General features: G+C 53.8%; 3 protein-coding genes across 3 annotated transcripts; 1 reads left to right on the top strand and 2 right to left on the bottom strand.

Moving 5' to 3' along the window:
* Positions 1-7,885: 7,885 nt before the first annotated feature.
* Positions 7,886-8,837, top strand: ISF_06963 (hypothetical protein; the record flags this gene model as incomplete). Its single annotated transcript, XM_018850567.1, has 2 exons — positions 7,886-8,030; positions 8,791-8,837. The coding sequence occupies 2 exons, from the start codon at positions 7,886-7,888 to the stop codon at positions 8,835-8,837; spliced, it is 192 nt and encodes a 63-aa protein (XP_018702212.1).
* A 6,925-nt stretch (positions 8,838-15,762) lies between these two features.
* Positions 15,763-17,422, bottom strand: ISF_06962 (FHA domain protein; the record flags this gene model as incomplete). Its single annotated transcript, XM_018850566.1, has 4 exons — positions 15,763-16,759; positions 16,808-17,016; positions 17,131-17,339; positions 17,395-17,422. The coding sequence occupies 4 exons, from the start codon at positions 17,420-17,422 to the stop codon at positions 15,763-15,765; spliced, it is 1,443 nt and encodes a 480-aa protein (XP_018702211.1).
* Positions 17,423-19,083: 1,661 nt separating this feature from the next.
* On the bottom strand, positions 19,084-20,457 carry ISF_06961 (nitrilase family protein (Nit3); the record flags this gene model as incomplete). The annotated part of the gene is made up of 1 exon (XM_018850565.1): positions 19,084-20,457. The coding sequence occupies one exon, from the start codon at positions 20,455-20,457 to the stop codon at positions 19,084-19,086; it is 1,374 nt and encodes a 457-aa protein (XP_018702210.1).
* Positions 20,458-22,439: the final 1,982 nt, after the last annotated feature.

Below are 22,439 nucleotides of genomic sequence, written 5' to 3'. Positions count from 1 at the left end.
CTCACATGCATACCGTATCCTGCAGGTATTCCTCACAAGGCGCGCGTGCCACGTATTATAATAGCAACTTTGCATGCGACATTTTAGTGAGTTACGTAGGCCATTTCCACTCGTGACAGCGCCATGATGAAAAATTACAAAGGTGGCTGCTGGCTGTTATGGATGGACTTTATTTGGCCACCCATCGTGCACGCCCTTCTGGCAAGCGTCATATCGCAGCAACCTTTTGTTGGCAAAACGCTGGTGGAGGGGGGAGTGGGAAGGGCGGGTCAGGTCGTTTTCTATCCCTAGCCTGATTGACTTCCCGCTTTCTTCAGCTTCTCGACGCCTTCTTTTCGAGCGATTTGCGCGGGCGGCTGCTGCGTTGTCCACGAGGTCTGTCCGCTAGTGTAGCTGGGGCATTTATTTGGACTTTGAGGCCGTGTTCCCGCCACCGGCCGATTAGCTCAGATACGGACGGAGGTATTTGCTTTTTCCCCCCCTCCCTCTGCCTCTGGTGCGGCGTAGCAGACCAACCAACCAGCCAGCCAACCAACCACCACCCAGCGAGATGACGAGCATAATGGATCCTCCCCCGTCTCCTCCGCTATTGAATTTCCGTTGTTTCTGGTCGTGTGGTAGTAGTAGCATTGGGATGGAGATGCACATATGTGTAACGAGCCCAGACGAGGCGGTGAGGTGAAAATCCTCCAGCCGGCGTGCCTATCAAATGTCTCCCCTGCCACCTGCAGGTAGCAAGGCTCGAGGTATCACAGCCACGCGCGGGGAGCCATCTCGTTCAACACATCAAGCCAGCCCGATGCGTGGTGGGTGTGACTGTGTTGCAGGCTTGCAGCAAGGGAACCTGCCATCTGCACAATATCGGAGAAGCAGGCCAGCCCTTGCCTCGGAGCTAGACCCGAAATCGAACTCTGCTCCGTGACACACCCTTTTGTTAAACCTGGAGACAAAATGCTGATTGAGCTCCTGCCAGGTTCATTCGTATGTGCGAGGGCTCATCTCATTCTGCTGTCGTGGACCTGCCGTGAAGCCGGGGTATCGGTAAATAGCTTAGTGTCACTAATCCGTAAAAGTACAGCATCGTACCTGTGCGAAGCTCTGCCGACTAGACTAGTGGCAGTGATTCACTGAGGGGTGTGGACGTGGCCTTGCTTCTGGCTGTGCAGAATAGGCCTCGATGCCGATCGTCACCCGCCGTCATTCTACATAGGCTCGCCACGATGCGCGCCAGGGCTGTGCTGAAGCTGGCTGAAGCTGGCCGCTGAAGCTGGCCGTTGTTTGGGTGGGCTGGCTGGGTGGCCGGCCAGGCTAAGATGCCGAGCTAGCCTCTGCCGTATTCAAAGCCCGAGACCTGAACCCGTCGGCAATTGAGGCATGGTCCGTGATCAACTGATACGCAGCGGGCGGCGAACAAGGCAGCAGAACCAACGCCCGTTGATAGTGATTCAGTCACCACTTCGCGGCTGGCCCGAGCTGCAGATGATCGGTGGGGGCCCCAAACTTCTGGTGGGCGACTTTTTTTGTTTATTTCAATAGTAACTTTGTGTCTCGCGGCCGGTGGCTCCGAGATGTGGCACGGCGGTCAACTGAGACCAGGCGCCAAGGACAATGGAAAGAGGAGGCCGGAACAAAGGAACGCGCCCGCAAACTTTGTATTGTAAGATGCAAACGTTGAATTGTACGATGAGAGGTACGTGCTCGAAAGATTTGACACTCAAACGAGTTTGTTGCGATGCAATCAATATCGGAGACCACGGGACTTGTGCGGCCTGTGTTGGCTGTCTCTGTCGCCTTCTCTGCAACACCATTCGCAGAAATTGCAACTTTAGGTAGCTAGTGGATACATGCCGTGTTGCTCGATGCAATCTGCCGACGACAGACACGACAAGGTCCATGACTCGCATGGTTTGACTTTCATCGAGCTTCGGAACGACGGTACTGGTTTGCACTCAGTGGTTGGGTTGTGTGGAGGTTGGTCCGGACAGAAGGAGAGACCAGGGTACCCGATACCCGATGGTAGGCCGATATGGTGGGAAGGTCAAAAAGACGGGAGCAATCACCGCGAAGTACCCGACAGATTCGCAGGGCGTCCAGAGCTAGTTACTGAGTAGAGTGTGCGCGGCGTAGGTGGCGCAAGCCAGAGGTCATCGTCGGACCATGGATGGGTGTGGATGCCGTGGCTGTAACGGCATCGGCTCTTTTCTCCCAAGGCCCAGCCGCGACGGGAAGGAGAATGAGAAAACTTGACGCAGTACTCCGTAGATTGGCAAAGCCCGATGAGACAGGAACGCAAGAAAAGATGGTCATCCCAACTTCCAAGTAAAGGGGGGGACGGCACTTTCCGAAGCTGACAAGGGCATCAGACAGCACAAACACCACACCTCCCCCACGGCAAATTTCGGTGATGGCAAAAGCGGGTTTCTTTTCGGTTTCAACTGTTTTTTTTTTTTTGGTGGTGAACGAAGGCGAATGCAGACGGGAAGCCGCGGAGAATTTTGCTTGCCGCGGGCAAGCAAAGTCGAGGGCGCGGCGCGGAAGGAGGGAAGAGGGAAAAAAGGAAAAGGCGGAGACAACCAGATTTGGTCACACGTGGCAAAGGAGCTTCCAGAACGATGGCCGAAGCGAGATGAACTGTGTGATGGTATCGAGGGGTCGCGCCCGCCCGCCCAGTGAGATTGTAACTGGGCATTCTCCAACGGGTGGTGGAACCGTTACAGGCTTGGGTCTTTCTTTTAGTGGACTACAGTGGACTACAGTGGACGGAGCGCTGAAACCAGACATTGGGCCTTGTGAAACCGCGCCAAGGGCGAGTAATCTACTTGCAAGATTGAAAAAGATGTAATTTCGTTAACGCCAAAGCACGACTACTACAAGATGGCTATCAATACGAATTCCTTTTTTGTAACTACCCACATTTCATCGGTCGCGAAAAACTATCGAGCGCGCGGGTGGCCGATGGATGGCCAAGCCCTCCGTCAGTGGCCGTCAAACGCCCTAGGAAGAAACCCCAGGGCAGGCAAGGCACTGAGCAGGGCAGGCGGGACGCGGACAAACTGCGGGACCACTGTAGCGTCTACGCCAAGCGGCAGGCGATCCCACCACCATTTTGCGATGCGACGGCGCGCCAGATACACGTCACCATATTTACTAGCGGCGGGGAGGGGGTCTTTGGTTGGCTATAAAGGGGAAAACTCCACGAGGTAGATGGAAATTCGTATCGTCAGATTTATTGGTTTACTATTTCGTTTTCATGTAGATCTTTCAAAAGAAGTGGTTGGTCTGGGGCTTCCTGCATAACTAGATACAGACACGGTCTAGCAAGGGGCTGTGCAGATGAATCGATCATCGTTATACCTATCAAGCATCATCCCGAATATTCAACTGCCGCTGTTACTCATTACCTCATGCTTCTCTTCATTTGGCAGGTCAAAACAACGATCCTGTCTCTCCCCCCCCCCCCCCTCAGGTGGGTTCAATGGCCACTGTTTGACCTTTTTTTTTCTCCTTGTCTTCATGCACGCTAGAACCCCATTGTCTGATTTATGGTTTTTCTCCCGTCTTTCCTTCTTTTTTCATTGGTCACATATCCCCTTTTTCTTTTGTCACGATTGGCGGCTCAGGATCAGGCTCTCGCTCCGAATCGGTCTGTTTCGCGATGTGGGGGTGGTATCAAAACTATCAGGCATCTCCCCTGCACGTGAGAACCCAAACCCTTACGAGAAAGAAGCTTTTTTTTTCTCTTTGCTCGTGGGCTGACATTCGCGCGCTGAGGGAAAAAAAAAGCGAAGCAAACCCATTCTCGGCAGGTAGCTACCATCTCGAACAAGGTTCATCCTCAGGGGGGCGGTGGGCAGCAAATGGCGGTGGCTATACTGATCGAGACCGACTGACGGCGTATTTACATTAATGTAATTCGGACTCTACGAGACGACACGTAAGAGACTAGCATCAGCTGATGGCTTTGCTCCTTTGGCTGTGCTTGGCTCGAGTTCATGCGGCTTCTGTTGCGCCTCTCTAGACTCGATAGGCCGACGACCATGCCTTTATTCTTTGCCTTCCTTGGCTATGGCTATGGCTTGGTCTTGCCGGAGCACTACCGGTATCCTCTTCTTTGCGATCTCCAACAGTCAATCTCAAGTCATCCAGTGTGCAAGTGCTCGCGCTGATCCTTGTATCTCCGCCGGCAGATAGATTCGTCCATGATGCCCCCAAACGCCAACGATACCGACGCTCACGCCACACGCGAACAAACTCCACCGCCAATGCCCCCCAGAGCCGACGGGTAGTTGCCCTCTCGGCTATCGTCCGTTGACGAGCTCCCTCGGTATAGACTTTGTGGCTTCAACACAATGCCATGAGGCCATGCCACAAATGTCCATGCTGGGGAAACCCGGGCCTTCCTCAGATCGACACGGAAAGTGTGCGAGCGCAACCCCGGCATTTGGATCGGCGATGTTACCTGCTCTGCTGCTTGACGCTGGCATCTTGGCATCTACTTTAAGCTTTATTAACCTCGTTCTCGCGTCCTTGCACTCCTCCTTTTCCATGCTCTCTCATCTCGGTTTATGCGATGAATGCCACAAAGCTCCGGCGTTTCACACGGCCGCGCCGCCTTGGTTCCCAGCCATTATGGCCTGTTTTTGATGCGCCATCATCTTGAATGCTGCCCTGCCGCTGACATCCGACAACCTGGTAAGTGGTAACTGTGCACGGTGTGCCCTAGACAAAACCAGCCACCCCTCCCCCTCTCCACACTCGCATTGCGAATAGAAACTCTGTGTTTAGGGTTCGGCAGATCGAAGAATACCATGAAAACAGGTCATTGTAATCTTGACAGCATTTTCCCGGGCAGGGCACGGCCGTTGCAGAATCGCCCAGGTCATAAAGCTTAATTAAACACCGGGGGAGTTGTATCCGCTAGGACGACAAGACAATGACTGAGTCGGCGCCGAGTCGCCTGGCGGAACTCTGCGGTCGCATCATTGGCCTAGGTTGTTCCATACCTGAGACAAGGTATTCCGAAGGAAAGAAGCGCCATATTCGTTTTTTGGTGACATGCCGTGTGGAAGGCTGCCTAGACGAGAAGAACCGGGAGAAACAAACGGTAGGGCAAATTCCCGGACCATTCATTGGCCGGTTGTATCTTGGCGGAGGCCGCCATTACTGATCCCACCCTCGAGCATGTTGACATCGGCGATGTTCGGCGTTCAGTCATGGTCATGCAGACGGAAACCAAGGCGTCACAGTTCCGAGCCTTTAAATCGACAGAAAATCTCTGGTGCATGACCTCGCCGATTGACAAGCGTGATGACTCCTGTTTTGCATGGTTCTCCCGCCTATTATAGCCTGGAGCCTCGTGTCGGGGTGTCATCAGGTGGGCTCGTTGAGCATTGCCATGGCAGGCTTGGGCCGCAGACTGGTATAGTTGCTGTACAGCCCCCGAAAGCGAAAGATTGAGACAACTCAATAACTGTCCCAATGACTTATCATAGGAGGGCGCCTGTCGTATCTTACTGACGGGTGATGTGCCTGGCTAGAACGCTGCTTGCATTGCAGCCTGAATCGGGGGGTTGTTATCTGATTAGCAGACCAAACGGCGAGTCTATCTTGATAATTGGTAGCTCTTCTTTTTCCTACTTGTTGCTTGAGTTTAGCATTGAGCAACTGGCTGTTGAGACTATTGCGAGACCTCGCTCGAGTAACGATGGAAGGAAGGGTCTCTGGCCATCAGCAACTCTATCCAGTGCACTTGAGTAGTACCGGTATGCTTGCCTTCCTCATGACCTGATACTTGGGACAAATTTATGATACTTGACACTCCGACCTCTCAGACCACGACTGAGATGGACGTAGCCTTGGCGAGGTGCGTGTTCTGGCTATTTTGGGACGTGACTCTCTTGCTCATTTACGGATGAACCAGGGTAGTCTGTACATATGTTGTAGGCCACACCACCACTCAATCTGTACAGGGTAATGAATTGTGTGTCGCGGTATGTGTTGGAGGGCGTACATCTGAGGTCGTATCAGCGATTAACTATACGAATGCTGCATATGGAAGGGGTCCGGGCCTGGGCGTGAAATGTGCGGTGAGAACCTGGCACTATTGGGACCTTTTTGGTCGGTTGCTTGGTCCTTCGTTTGCATTATTAACGTTAACGTACCCTGCGTGATCGGCAATAATCACGCACCATGTCTTGGCTCATCCTCGTCTGCATCGCCGCTGGACCGACGAAAGGATTGATGCACAGTCAGGCCACACGCCACTTGCTCGGTTTCCCCTCGAGAAATTCCTTGGCAGGGTCCGGAGGCCGCGTGATGGCCCTAACGGTCATAGTTTCCGCAGGCCGACAGCCTACGGAGTCGGTAAATCATGTGTCGTGACAGGGTTTCCATGTCTTCCTTGTCGGCCTCTGATCTGGCGCAGCTTGTTTCGCGCAAGCACCGTTAAAGGCATTTTTTCTCGGGGCATCTTGAACCGGGCCATATGTACGGTGTATCATTTGCATAGCTCGGCCCCATTGTATAGTATTGAGACGTCGCATCGGCATGGCCGACTGACCTTCTGGAAGCTTTCGCGACGATGGGGACGTTTGTAATTTGGGGCAGGGGTATGGTGTTTGCCAGTCTGATATCAAGACAAGCGCCAATTGGAGGGGCGGATTAAAGGTTTGTGCCAACTTACTAGTACGCCTAGGTAGGGGCGGTACTCAGTCTGCGATGGATGAAGCCTGCAAGGCTTGTGATCAATTGCGTTAAAACGAACTGGTATTAGTAAGCGGTAGATAATTGGGCTGTTCATGCGTAGGAGGAGAGATGCCAAGGAGGGGGCGTGCGGTGCGGGCCTCCTGTTCGTTCCTCAGCCTCAAGCCACACCAGCCAGCCACAGCTTGGGGAAGGCCTCACGCAAAATTGTTGGAATGCAAGAGCGTTTTCACTTTTGGCAGTTTCCTCACAGCAGATGAGGATGATCTCGGACAGTGGAACCAATGCATACGACTCGTCTCTCTGATCCCAGCTCGATGCACAGAAACCTCGCCCTCTCGCTGGGCAGGGTAACCGAACAACATTCCGTCAGGAGCAAGAAAGCTGGGAGACCGTCTTTCCCTAGTGGGGGCAGCACCATCCCCTTCCGATCGCCTGATCGCGCCGCAATGCCAGATCTCGGTCCTGATTTGACAACACTTGCAGACAATATTGCAGGCCAGCGAGCCAATACATTATCGCCATGGCATGAAGATGAACAATGAAATCATGCTTGAGGGCGGGCATTGTCACAATACGATATTTTTAGAGACCGTCCCTGCTTGCTGTACGGATACTACATACTGGTATCCTACGGGCCCGACTGCATCCAGCACGAGGAAGACCTAGGCGCCAACAGCATCATCAGACATGTGTTTCTCGACTGGTTATTTGTCCATGTCTGTTGTGCATGCATATGGCTGACTGACCATGTGATGCGAGGAAAATTTCCACCCTCTGGATTTTACTGGCACCTCATCAGTACCGCGAAGGCCTCCCTTTGCTCGCCTTGCGGAGCAGTGCTTGCTTGGACCGATCTTGGCACAATGCATCATCTTTCCTGGTGGGTGGCCCGACCAAACGACGTGCCGGATGACGCATCATTGATTCATAATGATGGGAAACTTCAGGGCGGATATGCGCATCGGAGTCAGTCATGATGCGAGGCCTGGGGCTCGATGCAACGCTCCCTCCCGTTTGCTGAGGTAGCCAGCCACCACCAGGCCGCCTGTTTCCCATAACCCGTCGGCCAACTCGCTCGCAGGACCGAGACATGCATCCGCCTCTCGCCCTCACAAGCATCACCGGATCCCAGTCCTAGCCTGCCTGCTTGCTGGGTACATCGTCGAGCCATTCCGAAATGATGCCTTTCCGCCAGCCCTCCATCCGCTTCCGCGTCCGCATCCGCATGCTCATGCTCATGCTCATGCTCATCCCACCCCTCGCCGTCCTCTTCTGGGGGCCGACGCGAAACCGCGCCCAACCATCAAATGTCTCACCTAAAAACGGTTCGCCATCGATTTTTGATGGTTTTTCTCTTTTTACATGAGACTTTATGATCAACCCCGGCCACCACAGGTGCACTCGGTATGTCATGGTTACAGGGAAAACCCCGCCCTTACCGTCGCGGCCGTATCCGCCCATGACTGCCACTGTCCCACAGCACGTCCCCTGTCCATCGCCGACAAACTTTGGTACTGCCTGGTTCAGATCTTGCATGTCCCCGTTTCCGTTCCATTAAGCTTTCGCAACACATGAAGAAATAGGCTCCCTCTTTACTTGAGGCCACGTCACGAAAAGGTTGCGGCGCAACGTCGCCCACCGCTTTACGACATCTTCCTACCTTGGGGAGTGAAGAAAGTATCATAGGAAGGCACTCAGAACACGGGAAGCTCTCCATCACCCATTCTTTCATCCTGGGGCGCAGAGTACTCGACGGGGCTACTTACCTATCTCGGTCGGAAAGAATACCCAATGCTTCCGATGAAGTCACCAAAGGGCCAACGTTCACAGATTACACGCCCCTTTCCCTTGCTCAGGTCCTGCCCTGCGACCTCATCACCGACACTTCCAATGCGGCGGTCTGTGGAGAGGGCCCCGTTGGCAGCAAGATGTCGGTACCTGCCCCCATGCACACTGGTTTCGTTTCATCACCAGCCCGCCCCGGGTACTGAACCCAGCGGACTAAGGCTGTCACAACAGCCCGGGGCGGCTCTCCAGACTGTGGCGGCGACGTTGGGCTACCGCGGTCTTGGCACGCTGTCCTAGGCGACCGAGTCCCCGAGCCCCTCTGCCTCGTCTTCTGCTGGGTGTAATCGGCCTGTCAAACCATTCTTGGCAGTGGTGATGGCGTCCACTATCCCCATCCTGAGCCCACCGTCAGCACCAACACTGACGAGTACAAGTCAGGCATCGTAAATTATATTGGTACGGCACAGCCGGCTCAATTTGCGTGCCCCCTTTTCGCTGGCCGTCACTGTCGGTGCGCCGCGCAACTCCCAGTCACAGCGACACCCGGGCGCAGCATGGCCCCCTCCCAGACGTTCCGTTCAACCAACTCAGCGTAGTGCCCGCAGAGTGCGGTAGCGGAAGGGAGACACAGCCATCATTTCTGCAAATCGCCGTCGCCGTTGTACCGAGCCCGTAACATCTGGATTCGTCGACCTGCAGCAACAAGATCTGTGCAGCGTTCGGGACTTGTGTGTTGTGCGTCCTTGGGATCGTAGGGATCTTGGATCGGTGGTTGCGACTGGGGCCAGTTCGCACGCCGCCATATCGTCGATTATGCCAGCCCCAGCTGAGTACCGTCACCGCTCTCTGACCTTGGTATGGTGTGCAACCTTGGCCGTCCCCTCTTTGCGATGACAGCCAGCCATACCCACCTCTCGCGGAACAGACCTCGAGCCTTGGAGAGGAATTAAATTGTCGACAAAACTGCTAATGCGAGCGCACCGTTCATATCCGCTCGCCAAGAACCAGCAAGAACTAGCCAAGTGGGATGATTTTCCCAGCTATTAGCAATCCTTACCGGGTCGTAGCGGTCTTGCAATTTCTGATCACAGTCAGGCAGATACTGCCAATTCGATTTGATGGATTCTTCTAACCAAATACAGAGTTGCAGAAACCTCTTCACAGCCCCCGAGCCGAGCTGCAGGCAGACTCATTCGACCCTTGGTGCCACAGTAATGCCTGCATAAGGGTTGTATTAGCCTTTGTCATCTCCAAGACGGTGACCCGAATGGAAAGCATTCGCGAGCAACGGGGGTGTACTTTGCTTTGTGGACCACATGAGCGGCAGCTGAAGATGATGGTGCTGGTGCTGGATGACTGCCCCATGGTGCATGTTGGCTCAGTCGCAATTCAAGCTGCAAGTCCGCGGCGAGAGCTTTCCACCAATCCTTTGAGGTTCCAGGCTGTGCGCGGACGGCCGCCAAGTGAGGGCAACAGCTGCTGTGAGTCCGCGACGAAACAACACGCACGACCGGACCCTTTCTTGGGGGCGCTAGATCGCTGCGACACGAGGTACGTCAGATCTGGCAGAGCTTGCCCACTTGGCAGGTTAATTATTACTTGTCATGGTTAGCCTCGGCCTTCTCCCGATGTTACATTGTTCCTCGTCCCGCCCGCCAAAACGGACTAGCAGCTCACGGCCACCAGATTGTCTTCAGCGTCGCATCTGTGCGATTCGCTACCAGGGCTGGAGAGGAAGCATTTGCAAGCGGAGTGGTCGGCGCCGATGCGCAGATCGATTACGCCCCGATGATAACATGGGGTTCCCTCGTCAGGAGAGATGGTCGCTTGTTATGGTCTATGGCCTTCACGGGAACGACAGGAGAGGGTCGCCACGGGGACGGGCAGGTTTACCATGTGAACTGGATTCTGTATCAAGCTCCTGAGTTTGAGCCATTCTGCGTTGCACTTTCTCTTCCTCATCCACGAACTTTCTCCGCCGTTAGGATCTCCGAGGGCTGAAGGGCGCGCACAGAGACGCGAGTCGGCAGTTGGCACAGAACTCAGTCCGTCTCCAGATAGCTGCCCATTTCGTCGCTAGCCCACCAGCGAAACAAACTGCGGCATTTCTCGCGCCCTCCATGCATGACAAGCAAAGGTTCAAGGTTCAATCTTGGCACCGGTCACGCCCATCACATTCGTACCAGACCAGATCGCCAGTCACAACTGACACCCACCCCACCACCAAAGGGACCACCAGGCAACGCCAAATGTCTATCCGCGCACGCGCTCTGCCAGCAACTTAACTACTGCAGTGTTTCGCTGGCAATCTCAAATCGCACCGCTAGGCTGTGCTAATAGTTAAGGCCTTTGGTTGCAAAGCTCGGCCAGCGCCATTTTAGGATGCCGACCCGTCGCCGCCATGCCTTTCTTTTGCAACATTTGATAGTCAGCGCACAGCACCATCAAAGCCACACGCCCCCCTTCTGACTCTATCGACAGCACAGGGCAGCGCACGGGTTGTGTACCCGGGCAAGTCAAAGCTGCATGGGGGTCAGGACGGCAGCTGGGCACATCTTCTACCCGATGAGGCTGTTGCGCCTCGAAGGATTTGGGTTCCTGGTCGATTTAGCCTGTAGACAGAGCTTACCATCTAATCAGCCAAGGCGTCCGGTGGGTTTTTTTTTCTCGTCTACGGTGGCCTGGCTCGCTCGTTTATTCTTGCACAATGTCCGTCATCCTGTCTGATGTAGATTCCTCCAGAGAAACTAATGCTAGAGAGGGCGTGCACCGTCTAGCGTTTCTCCGGATGGGCCTTAAATGTAACCTTTGGAGCAAGAGAAGAGCAATACGACCTCATTACGCCAGCCAGGTCTTGCCTGCCAGCGGGCATACTGACCCTGTAACTCTACCGCTACTGTACGGATTAAGCAACGCCCGACCATCGACGAGTAAGCACCAAAGGTGTCACGAGGGTGTAGGGCTATTCTGAACCTTTCTGAGATTGATTTGATTGTTGTCTCAATGCTGAGTAGATTCCTATTCTGGAAATTGATTGCGCAACGCTGGCCTCGATCAGTGTGTGTAAACAGATGGCCCCCGTGACATGCTGCAATGTGAACTACAGGGTAGACTCCAAACTGCAGAGAGCCTTTGAACATGCCGAACTGCATCAGTGCCAGTTCAACACTGGATGTATTTAGTGGCTTTAACTTAGTTCTCTTTTTTTTGGTCTAGGAGAGGTCGCAAACGAGCATCAGTCACTTGCACAGGCATGTATTTTGCGAATTGGAAGAGCCGAGAGAAAACGGTCAGTTGAAACGGCCGAGGGCAAGTCTGGATGCAAGCCCAAAGGCTAATACGGGAATGAACACGAGAACGCGCGTTCCATTCTGCGATATCCCCCCGGCCCTCTTCTATGCAGCGCTCGGATGAAAGTTAACGAAGAAGCTGGGCCAGATTGTTAGCCGAGACTGGCCGAATGCAAGGGGCGGGCGAGAAAAATAGCTGCCCGTGCAATGCGCGCAACACGCGCGCTCCGTCTGGCTTTGCGGAGGGGGAGGAGAGGGTTAGTCGGGTCGTTGCCGCGGAGGGCGGAGTTGACGGGGGCCGTGCGAAGCGAGAAAGGGGGGGAAACGGACGGTGATTGGGCAATTTGGAGAGGGGAAAGGAGATGCTATCGAGATTATGTACATGCACAAATCTGAATTCGATTCTGGATGCATGTGACGAGGTGATGATGGTGATGGTAGGCAGCCCGGGTCATCAGGTAGCCTCCTACAAGGGGTGACCATTGGAGAAGAAACAGAGGAAAGCCCTCGGATCATGTGAATCCGAGCCGTGATGGTGCTCTGATACTGCTGCATCTTGCTGTTGTCTTTGGATCGAGCATCGGTTGTCTCGAGACGGAAGCGCATTCATGCAATGGGCACGCTGGGGATCGAATCACACCCCCCTCATCTGTCTACATATACCTTTCTTCCGAAAAACCAGAATATGTCTCGGGATGATGTATATTTAGCAACAACTTGTTGTCTCTTTTCTCTGAGACGGGCCGGGGGTTTCCCGTCCAGACGTGGACGGGAAGACGATGTCTGCAGCTTTCGCAACCTATGAATAGAACAAAGAAAGACAAATTGGACGCTACCAGTATTTAGTTGGGCATGTTCATCCGACAAGTGGTTAATACACACACCCAATCTGGTGTCAATAAATGCCCTTGGAGGCCATGTCTTGCAATGTGAGACTTTTCATTTCCACAATGTCAAGAAAAAACGTGCTCCTCCCGAGCCCCCCCTCATACACCGAAACGGCTGTTAGGTAAAGGATATTGGTGGTGGTGTGTGTGTGTGTGTATCTGGTCTTCTTGTTTACTCGCGGACTCTGCAAAGACAAGGGCAGGAAAGAGGTATGTGGCGGAGAAGAGACAGAGAGAGACGGAAAGAGGGAGGGAGAGAGACTCGGCTTGTTTGCTTGAATGCTCTCAGTTGGAAGTCGAGACGCCATCCGGGATTTGACCCAGTGCCCTACGCAGCTCTTCTACGCGGGACTGCAGCTCCGTGGCTTCGCTGTGCGGCATGTTAAACAACTCTGCACAAAGTCAAATATGCATCGGGGCTCACCACGGCCCGCGGCTGGTTCATCCAGCTGTTTGTGGATTGTGGCTCTTCACAATCATGCTCGTACACATGGGCCCCCTGTACCGATGCCACGTCCAGCAACAGCCTTGTCGGGCAATAAAGGGTTGTGGGCCAATACTGCGAACCGGAAATTTCTTGCGGAAAAGAAGCAGCAAGCCAAGTCTGGCACAACGGGATAAACTATGTGGTACGTAGGTATGTACCTGCGTGCTGCCGAGACAACTACGCAGGGGAGTGAGGGAAGGGTACGTGGGATTTGCTCGACTATGCTTATTCGCAGTACAGACAAATCACCGACAAGACCGAAAGAGCCGCGTACAGATTACTTTCTTAAACTGCACATGTCGGACGAAGTCTGGGATCCTACCCGTGGCAAATCCAGGACCGGGGGATCGGCCTTGTTCAGCTCGGGAGAGTGCAGACGGCCATAGAAACACCCCCCTTGAATGGGATGACGAGCTGCCGCCATGGCCAAAAAGGAAGTCATCAGATTACCGATATTGGAAGCAGCCGTGCCACTCACAGCACGACGCCCCGGCTGAAATCGTCCAAAGACTGCAGAGACGGCTGCACAGAAGGGCTGGCTTCCGCAAGGACGAGCGTGTGCATACGAACCTGGACGTTATTTCGATTTCTCCCGTCCCTCTTTTTATCTCAGCCATGGGGATTTTGATTTTCTATAATTCCTAAGACGAATCAGAGCCAGATCCTCCCCTCCCTCCTGGAAGATGAGAAACAAGAACGAGCCCTCTCTGCATGAAGCGCACGCGATCCGGTCTCCTTTTCCCTTTTCGACCAATCATGAGAACAACTTCTCTCGTTAGTGACAGTTATTCGTAATTTCCGTCGGCGCGCCTCACGATGCACACACACACACACACACACATATGCAAGCCTTGTTCATCTTGGCCTGCGGCTGTCAAGACAAGCCCAGCTGCAGAGGTCAACTGATTCAAATACTTTATGCACGCGATCGCTCATGTACGAGACATGTGATACACAAGAAGGAAAAGGAGGAGGGAGGGAATATGTTTGACAGGTAATTCAGGGCTCGGGGAGGGGGGAACTTGTCGCTCGATTCCCAACGTTGGGTATGTTTCGGCCAACTTGTATCGGAGAGGGCGTTTGCTGAAATGTAACAACGCCCCCCTTCTTCTCGACGCAGCGAAACTCATAGAAAAGATCTAAACATACCCCCCTTGAATCTTTATCAAGAAGAGTTATTCGCAACGTACCTCGACCTGATCCCAGTACAGTAGACGGCCGCAGTGCCAAGCTCCGGGGGCGGCGCTGAACCAGACAGGGAACCCCGAGCTTTTCTTTCCTTTCTTTTTTTCCTTCTGGTTTCGGCCCCGGGCTCAGATGTGATACGGAAATGTGTTTCTTTGCGCCTTTTCCCTCTCCCCGCGGACCTTTTTTGGGGGGAGGCGTTCGGAGCGACGGGTGTGGCTGGCTGGCCGGGGGGTAGGGTGCAGAGAAGGCTCGGCTCTTGTCAGATATAGCACGGATAATGCCGTCTCACGTTTCTCTTTGTTTTATTTTTTTCTTCTCGGGTCCGGCGCTTCCCCCCCCTTTGTATGTAGTTGTAGCAATAATCTCCGCCCCCAACCCCCCTCCCCTTCCTATGCTCGCATACCCTGGGTGAAAGGCGGCGGGCGCCGCCAGATTTCGAAGCCAAATTTGTCTTGGATGAGTGGGATGTGGATGTGTTGGAGGATCTATTTGACGGGACCAAGTGGGCGCCTTTTTCGAGGTATTTTCTTGATATTCGTATGTATGTGGCAGTTTCTCCGCCGTCCCGGGGGTCCGGGCCGTGGCTGGCAAACGGGCAATATCGCATCCTTCAAATTTCCACATTCTCAGGATCGGGAACACGAGAGTACGAAGGGAAGCACCCTATCTACTGGTGGAAAAGAGAAGAGGAAAAAGGAAGGAGAGGCGTGTGCCCCTTGTCCGCGGGGAAATCTGCTTTTGACGATTGTGCGACACAGGGGGGTATCCGTACCTCGATTGCCGAAGTCTGTGCGAACAACCTCGTCATCAGCGACAGTCGGTACCATAGGGTAGGCTGGACTTTACAAACAGAGTTATGTATCAAAATGAGAGGCATCGACTGTAGTGTTTTACATCTGATCTGATGAGTTACTGGGTGTCAGTCCATGTACATTATCTCGCTGTTCGCACAATCTGCTTCGTTTCTACCTACCAATCTGCTTAAGTTTAAAGGACCAGACATTTAAAGAATGGCAAAGATGCTAGCCACATCACAACTTCATCCAGAACCTGGTGCCAAACAAGTACACGAGATAGGTTACGGCCACTGAGCTCATTGCGATCCTGTAAATGGATCAAACTTCAGCATCAAAAGAGAACCAGACATAATGTGGTATATTCCTAAGACTACTGCATTAACTAACCATGATTCTGAAAGCCTCAACCTTGCCTCATCCTAAATACCAAACGCCACTTCATAATTTCATTGATAAAGAGCACATTCGAAAGAAGCCAAGCCAAATCCTGGTTGTGGAAAGAAGCACGAGAGAGAGCTGGTTGTGAGGGAAACACGAAAGGGAACTGGCTGTGAAGAGAAACACGAAAAGAGGGTTGAAAAACGACATTGGCGATCGATTTGTCCAATAAGGCCAGTGGATTAAAAGTTGGGGGCCGTTGCTATCAGAGCAGTCATCACAGCCATGCCACCAATAGCCATCAGCCCGACATACTCCGCTGCTGTTCTGATGCGCTTGTACGGTGGTGTGGTATCGACATTTGATGCCATGTCTCGTGGTTGCGAGTCTTGAGACTGAACAGCGTTGGAAGTCCCAGACTCTGCAGCTTCAACCGGGCTCAAGTCCGAGATCTGCTCCGCCTTTCGCTTTCTTGAGGGGCTATTGCTAGGAGCCAGACCCTCCTGCTGATCGGATTGGGTGTGCGCTTTATCCTGCACATCAGCGTCGCCTGGCGGAGAGGTAGTTTGCACACAGGCGTCGCCTGGCGGAGAGGTAGTTTGCACACGGGCGTCGCCTGGCGGAGAGGTAGTTTGCACACAGGCGTTGTCTGGCGGAAGAGTAGTTTGCACACGATCTTTGTAGATCATTCCTTCTGCACCGCTAGTTAATAGTTCGCGCCAAGTCTTCTCATCAAAAGTACCGGGCACTATTTCTGACGTCGCGTCTAGATGCTGGTCCTCCGATAGCGGCCCATAGAATCCAGGTACATCGCCATCCAGAGAAAAAATGTCGTGGGCGGTGCGTGGGAAACCGGCGCTCCTTAAGGGAGGAACTGGGCGAGCATTCAGAGTCCTAAGCTCCATTTTGTCACGCGGCTCGATTCTTCCCAGCGTGTGATCCGCATCATGGACGGGTAGATCCGTGTCCTCCGAGATAGAACTACCGGAGAGAATGTTACCCTCAGAGACCAGATCGGGCTCCGACGTCAGATCTATAGCATCTGACGCGTCGAAGCCGCGGAACTCAAGCTCTAGGCCGTTCCCTGCAAGAATGGCGGCGCCTGACCGGAGAACCGAGTCGTTTTCATAGTTGTCGTTGTCAATGCTGTTGACTTCATCTGTATCTGTATCCTCTAGATCATCCATATCTTCAGAATCTGACTCGTCGGGCACCTGGAAGACCAGCGGCTGAGGCAAACTGTACCGAGTTAGTATTCTTCTCTTGGCTTTAAAGCTGTAGGCTTACCTAGGCTCAGCTGCGCCGTGCTGAGCAATTTGGCCGAATTGTAAAGAGACATTCGTTGCACACTGAGGAAAGACTTGGTCGCCACGATCGATGTAAATGCCAAACTTGAGGGAGTCGCCGTCTCGAACGGCCTGGAACTGATCCTTCTGTAGTTTGGTGTCGTTGTGGAAGGTTCCGTGCAGGGAACCAATGTCTCGGATGAAGACAGTCTAGGAAGAGTCAGCGTAGTTTTCGAAAAGGAGCTGAATGTGACTAGAGATGGATGTGAAGAAATGGATAGGGGATAAATAGGGGATGGAGCCGACGTGGAGATAAATGCGTACCTTGCTTTGAGAGTCGAACTTGAGCTCAGCGTGTTCCCGCGATATGACGGGGGAATTGATGTAACCATTATACATTCGCGATTCCAGCCCCGAGGTGCGCTTCGACGCCCGGCCGATGCGGGCCGTGTTTCTCTTATTCGACAGGAGCAGTCTGCGTCGAGGATACATCAAATTTGGTGGAGGATCTATGCATGATAGAGTGACGAGGACTGCGATTGCGTCAGCGGAACGGCCCACGCGGAACTTGGGTGATGAAAGAGTTACCTTCGCCTTCGGCCAGTGTCTCGGGCATGGTGATTGTTCTCGTGCGGCGGTTCGAGGGCACGGAACTTTGGAGAGCTTCTGTCTTGTGTAACAGAGAATGAGGACACCAAGATGATAGATGGTCAGTTGTTGGATGATGGAGTCGGTCGGAGCGGGACAGCGGGCATGGGCGAAAAAGGCGGTTGAGTAGGTGAAGTGCGGGTTTAAAAGGTTATGTGGACTGTCTCGCAGAATTTCGCTTAATGGATTTGAAGCGAGTAGAGCAAAAAAGGGGAAGGCAGGAGAGAGGAAGCAAACGTAATTCGGCGTGAATGTGAATGTGAGGTGGAAGCCCAGTGGGGCAAGTGAGGCGATATGGCGATGTTCTTTCTCCATGCATCAGCACTGCCAGAGTACCGCTACTCCCTCTAGCTCCACGCACTGCTCCACGCACAGTGTGTCACAAGGCCAAACTCTAGGCAGCCGCTGCAGCCCCGCGCCAGTAGCGGGGGTCCAACTCGCACTGTCCGGGATGTCAGTGAGGGGTTGTTGTACAGATAAGTGTCAAGTTTATCCGGGGGTCTATTACTTTCTCATGAAGGAAAAAAGAATAAAGCTAAAAAGGTCAGGGTGAGTCCCTTCATCCTCAACTCTCAACTACAGCCACAGCAACACATCAGACTGCAGCAGCGAACCAACTGCCTTATCATGACCCCTCCACCACTTACAGTGCAGCATTGCCTTCCCGTACAGTACCGCCCAATTATGGATACGACACTTATCGAGGACCTGGAGAGTCATCATCCGCATGATACTACAAGATACCATGAAACACGGTAAAAAGAAGGTGAGAAAGGAGGATAGAAGAACCGAGAACTATGGCAAAAATCCACGCTATTTATTGTCTACTTCCTAGTCGATGCTTTGCCCAGGATGCAGATTCTTTGCTCACGCCTGTAGGTGCTCTTCTGCGGCACCTACTAATTATACCACTGTGCTATATTTTTATGGGTACTTGTTGCCTTCCATTACATGCTCAGATACCCTCAATGCAATGTGCAACGTAGCTTTGAAAATGTCCTAGTAGAACAGGTTCTTGCCCTTTTTGCCTTTTTTTTTTTTTTTTTCAGATTTTGCCACAGGTTCGAGACTCATCTATTCCAGGCGATATCTTCATTTTGCATGAATAAGCGCAACGCACTGCGTAGCGCGGCACCGGACAAAGCAGCTAACACATCCAACATGGATCGCGCGTGCCGATTATCAGCTTCAGCCCTCCCTATCGCGGCGATGAATCGGCAAATTAAGCCCTACTACTAACCGAAGAAGATGGAGGTAAGACTACGGGCTCGGCGACTGCCGATCTCCAAACACTCGTCGTCTCGCTAGATGACCACCATTCGAGATCGCATTGAATGGCAGGTTTCGAGAACGTAGAATCGATACGGCTACTGAAGACGGCGTTGAAATGACTTCAGAAGACAGCTGGATGTCCGAATCCTTCTGCATACTTTTGCTCCCACAGAGCCAGGAATAATGGTGCAATCATGAAACATTAAGAGTGATTTTGCTTGTCTACGAAATATTGACAAGATGAAATATGCAACGACAACAATCTTGGCTTTTAAACTCGCATTTTGATGCACTTTAAAGACCCCAGCTACCAAGTTCCCCATGATTAACATGCCATTCATTCAGTGTTTCAGTGTTTTACTGCTTGCCCTGCGCCACATCCGGATACACGTCGAACCGCCTCTGCGTGCGCAGCGGGATGTTTCTGCGGGCCTCCTCAATCTCTTCGCTGACCAGCTCCGCGCTGATGATGGCCTCGTCCTCCTGCGCCTCCGCCAGGACCTTCGCCATCGGGCTGACCACCATCGAGTGGCCCCAGGCGTGGTACGACGCCGCCATGTCGCGCGCCGGGCTGCACACCGCCACGTACAGCTGGTTGTCCACCGCGCGCGCCCGCGCCAGCAGCTCCCAGTGCAGCGCGCCCGTCGTCAGGTTGAACGCGCCCGGGTAGACCAGCGCGAACGCGCCCCTGCGCGCCGCCACCGTCGCCAGCTCCGGGAAGCGCACGTCGTAGCAAATGGCCACCGCGATCGTCCCGATGCCGGGGAGGTCGACGAGCGTGAGCGCGTCGCCGGCGGAGAGCACCTCGGACTCTTTAAAGGCAATCTTGCCGGGGATGTCAATGTCGAAGAGGTGCACCTTGCGGTGCGCGGCGAGCAGCGCGCCGTCCGGGCCGAAGGTCAGGCTCGTGTTGTATAGCCGCCCCGTCGCGGCCTCGCGCTCCGGCACCGACCCGCCCACGAGGAACACACTGGCGTCGCGCGCCATGGCGGCGAGCGCGTGGTACGAGGGCGCCTCGTCGGCCGGTGGCGGCTGCGACGCTGGAGACCGTGGCAGCGGCTCGGCGTAGGTCGCGAAGAAGTTGGTGCCGTAGGGCGAGTTGAAGCACTCGGGGAGCACGACGATCTTGGCGCCGGTGGTGCTGGCGGCGCGCGAGACGAGAGACGCGGCGCGCGACAGGTTGGCGGCCTTGTCGGCGCCCGCGGCCATCTGCACGCAGGCGATGGTGACGCGCGGCGCGCGCAGGACGGGGCTGGGCGTGTACGAGGCGGCCATGGCGGGGGAGGCGGACGTCGAGAACGGCGGCGGCGGTGGGGGTCGATGAGCGGCGAGGGCGGGCAGGCGGTGCGTGGTCGTCCGGGCGGCTGAGCGGAGAATGGCGCGACTGGGCGATGAGGCAAAGAGAGCGCGCAGGACGGGTCTGCTGCTCATGCTCAGACGTCCCGGTGTTGAAGGAAAGGGTGCTGCGATGGCGTGATGGAGCGAGAGGGAGACATTGGATGTTGGAGGGCGCGGGGTTGATGGCTGATTCGAGAAGAGGGTGAGGGGAAATGGGGTCTGTGGGGCCTGGCTTTTCGCGGAAGGGTGCGTGCCGGGGCCGTTGTTCGGAGGGGAAGTGGGGGTCACCGGCGGCGATGTGTTGGCGAAGCCCTCGGCGATCGGCGGCGTTGAATGCGCTGAGCGGCTCATGAGGTTTGAACGGCCGGACCAGTGGATTGATTTGGTTTGCATTTTGGATACCTTGATGCCTCTGCACGTGCATTGTCCAGGGCATTGTGCTGGCGGGAGGGGAAATGTGACGACGCCAATACACAGCGGCGCACGTGCAATGAAAGAAAGAAAGCAAAAAACACAGAGGAGACTATCTGATAGAAAACGTAGTAGTTGCATCTTTCTTGCTAAAAAACCAAGGGTTTGACTCCTGGACTCTAGAGTTTATTCAGGGATAGAGGTCGAGGATAGTCTACACGCTGTGGCTGGGAACTTTTACACAAGGGCTATCCACTCATACTCTGGTAGGAAACAACTACCGTATAGCTCAAGAGGAGCTAGAATGGCGAAATGCAGCCGTTAATCCAGGTAGTTCTCATTGATAGGCTGAAGAAGCTGATCCGACGCGGAACGAGAGGCAGCCAACGCAAACATGTAACCGACTTGATCCAATGACTCTTCAATCAGTCATCATGGCCAAGTCTCGCATGAATCTACCGTCACGGCTTGGAGACTCAACGCAGCGTCGTCAAGCGATCCGCGGCGGGTTAAGTCGCGGGCCTTGTAGCCGTTCCGCCTTGGCGCTCCAAGCAATGCTCGCCAGCTGCCATTTCCCCCGTTTTCTGAACCGACGTTGGGACTGGCAGCTAGGAAAATCCTCCTCCGCAGCGATGAATCTTGTACGGCGAAACATCTTTGAGAACCTGGGCGCTTCAAGCTGCCCACCTCGTGCTTACACATGGCCGGCCCCGGTTTCATAGGGCTGGGCAAAGGCTTGGTCGAGGCTTGGTCGGGGCGCGGGCCAAGTAAGAACATGAATGTGTCTGTTAGGAAGTCGTCATGCCAGCCCGTGTTCGTCTTGATTTGTGGTGATGAAAGAATTTGCAACGGCTTTATAGCCCGACGCCCGAGAAGCTCGGTCGCTTTCTGCTTGTGGCGTCATGCGTGTGATATGACGTTAACCTTGATAAGCAACTACCTCACTCCGGAATTACTCAACTATGGTTCAGAGCCCATATATATGGACTCAAAATTACAAAGAGTTTTATAGAATACGTTAATGTTTATTAACGGTTCTGTCTCGTTCATGGTACAAACTATTTACCGACGTCATGTATTGATGGTGTTAGATTACCGGGCATATTCCTTTAGCGACGCAGGCTGCGCTTTCAGTCTACAGGTGCTCCTCTTTCATGTATCACATGGCGAATGAACTCATCGATGGTTATCTTGGGACGTAGGCTGACGATTGCTGTGCCCGCATATGTACAGTGCACAGGATCCGAGTACGGAGGTGCCGTCCCCCACCTTCTCCGCGGCCACGTACTTGCGCGTCTCGAGGCTGCACCATTGGCGTGGCCAGATTCCTGCGATTCCTGATTCCTGATCCCACAGTCTTGGCAGCAATCCCTTGCAAAAGCCTGGCAAAGATGTGTATTGGGGGCCGAGAAGAAGTGCGCTTGGACGCCCTCACACATGCCATAAATGCTCAATCTGAAACCGCCAGCAACCATTTGTCGCGCCTGATCTGACTCACCCCTTTGGGACATATAAACCTTAAATCATGAGAAATCTGCCCTTTCCCCCCTCCAAAAGTCCCGCTCCCTTCCTTGGCGACCGTGCGCGGCATCTTTGGACGGCGTGCACACATCAGCGGCTGTTGCCCAAAGAGTGGTAGCCAAGGTCGGCATCCCGCCGCAAGGCCGTCTGTTGACAGGTGTCAGATGATACCGTATCAGATAAGGCATAAGATGCCTGACAGCGTGCCTCGGTTTTTGTCTGATTTTTTTTCTCTTCCCTTGTTGCCATAGGTTGGCCGGAAACCTGGACTGCGGCGGAACCCTCCGTCGGAGAGAAGAGGCAGGAACAGTTTCGGAAGGTTTTGCCACGTCTCCGAAAAAAGTGTAAAATTTTGCCATCCGGAACATCCAATTTCACGAGTGTATGACAATGTTGGACAAGCAGCTTGGAGAAAGGTACTACGGCAGCGGGTTGATGCTTCT

Source organism: Cordyceps fumosorosea, assembly GCF_001636725.1.
Source record: "Cordyceps fumosorosea ARSEF 2679 chromosome Unknown scaffold_19, whole genome shotgun sequence".
Taxonomy (NCBI): Eukaryota; Fungi; Ascomycota; class Sordariomycetes; order Hypocreales; family Cordycipitaceae; genus Cordyceps; species Cordyceps fumosorosea.
This window is presented reverse-complemented; position numbering and strand designations above follow the sequence as displayed.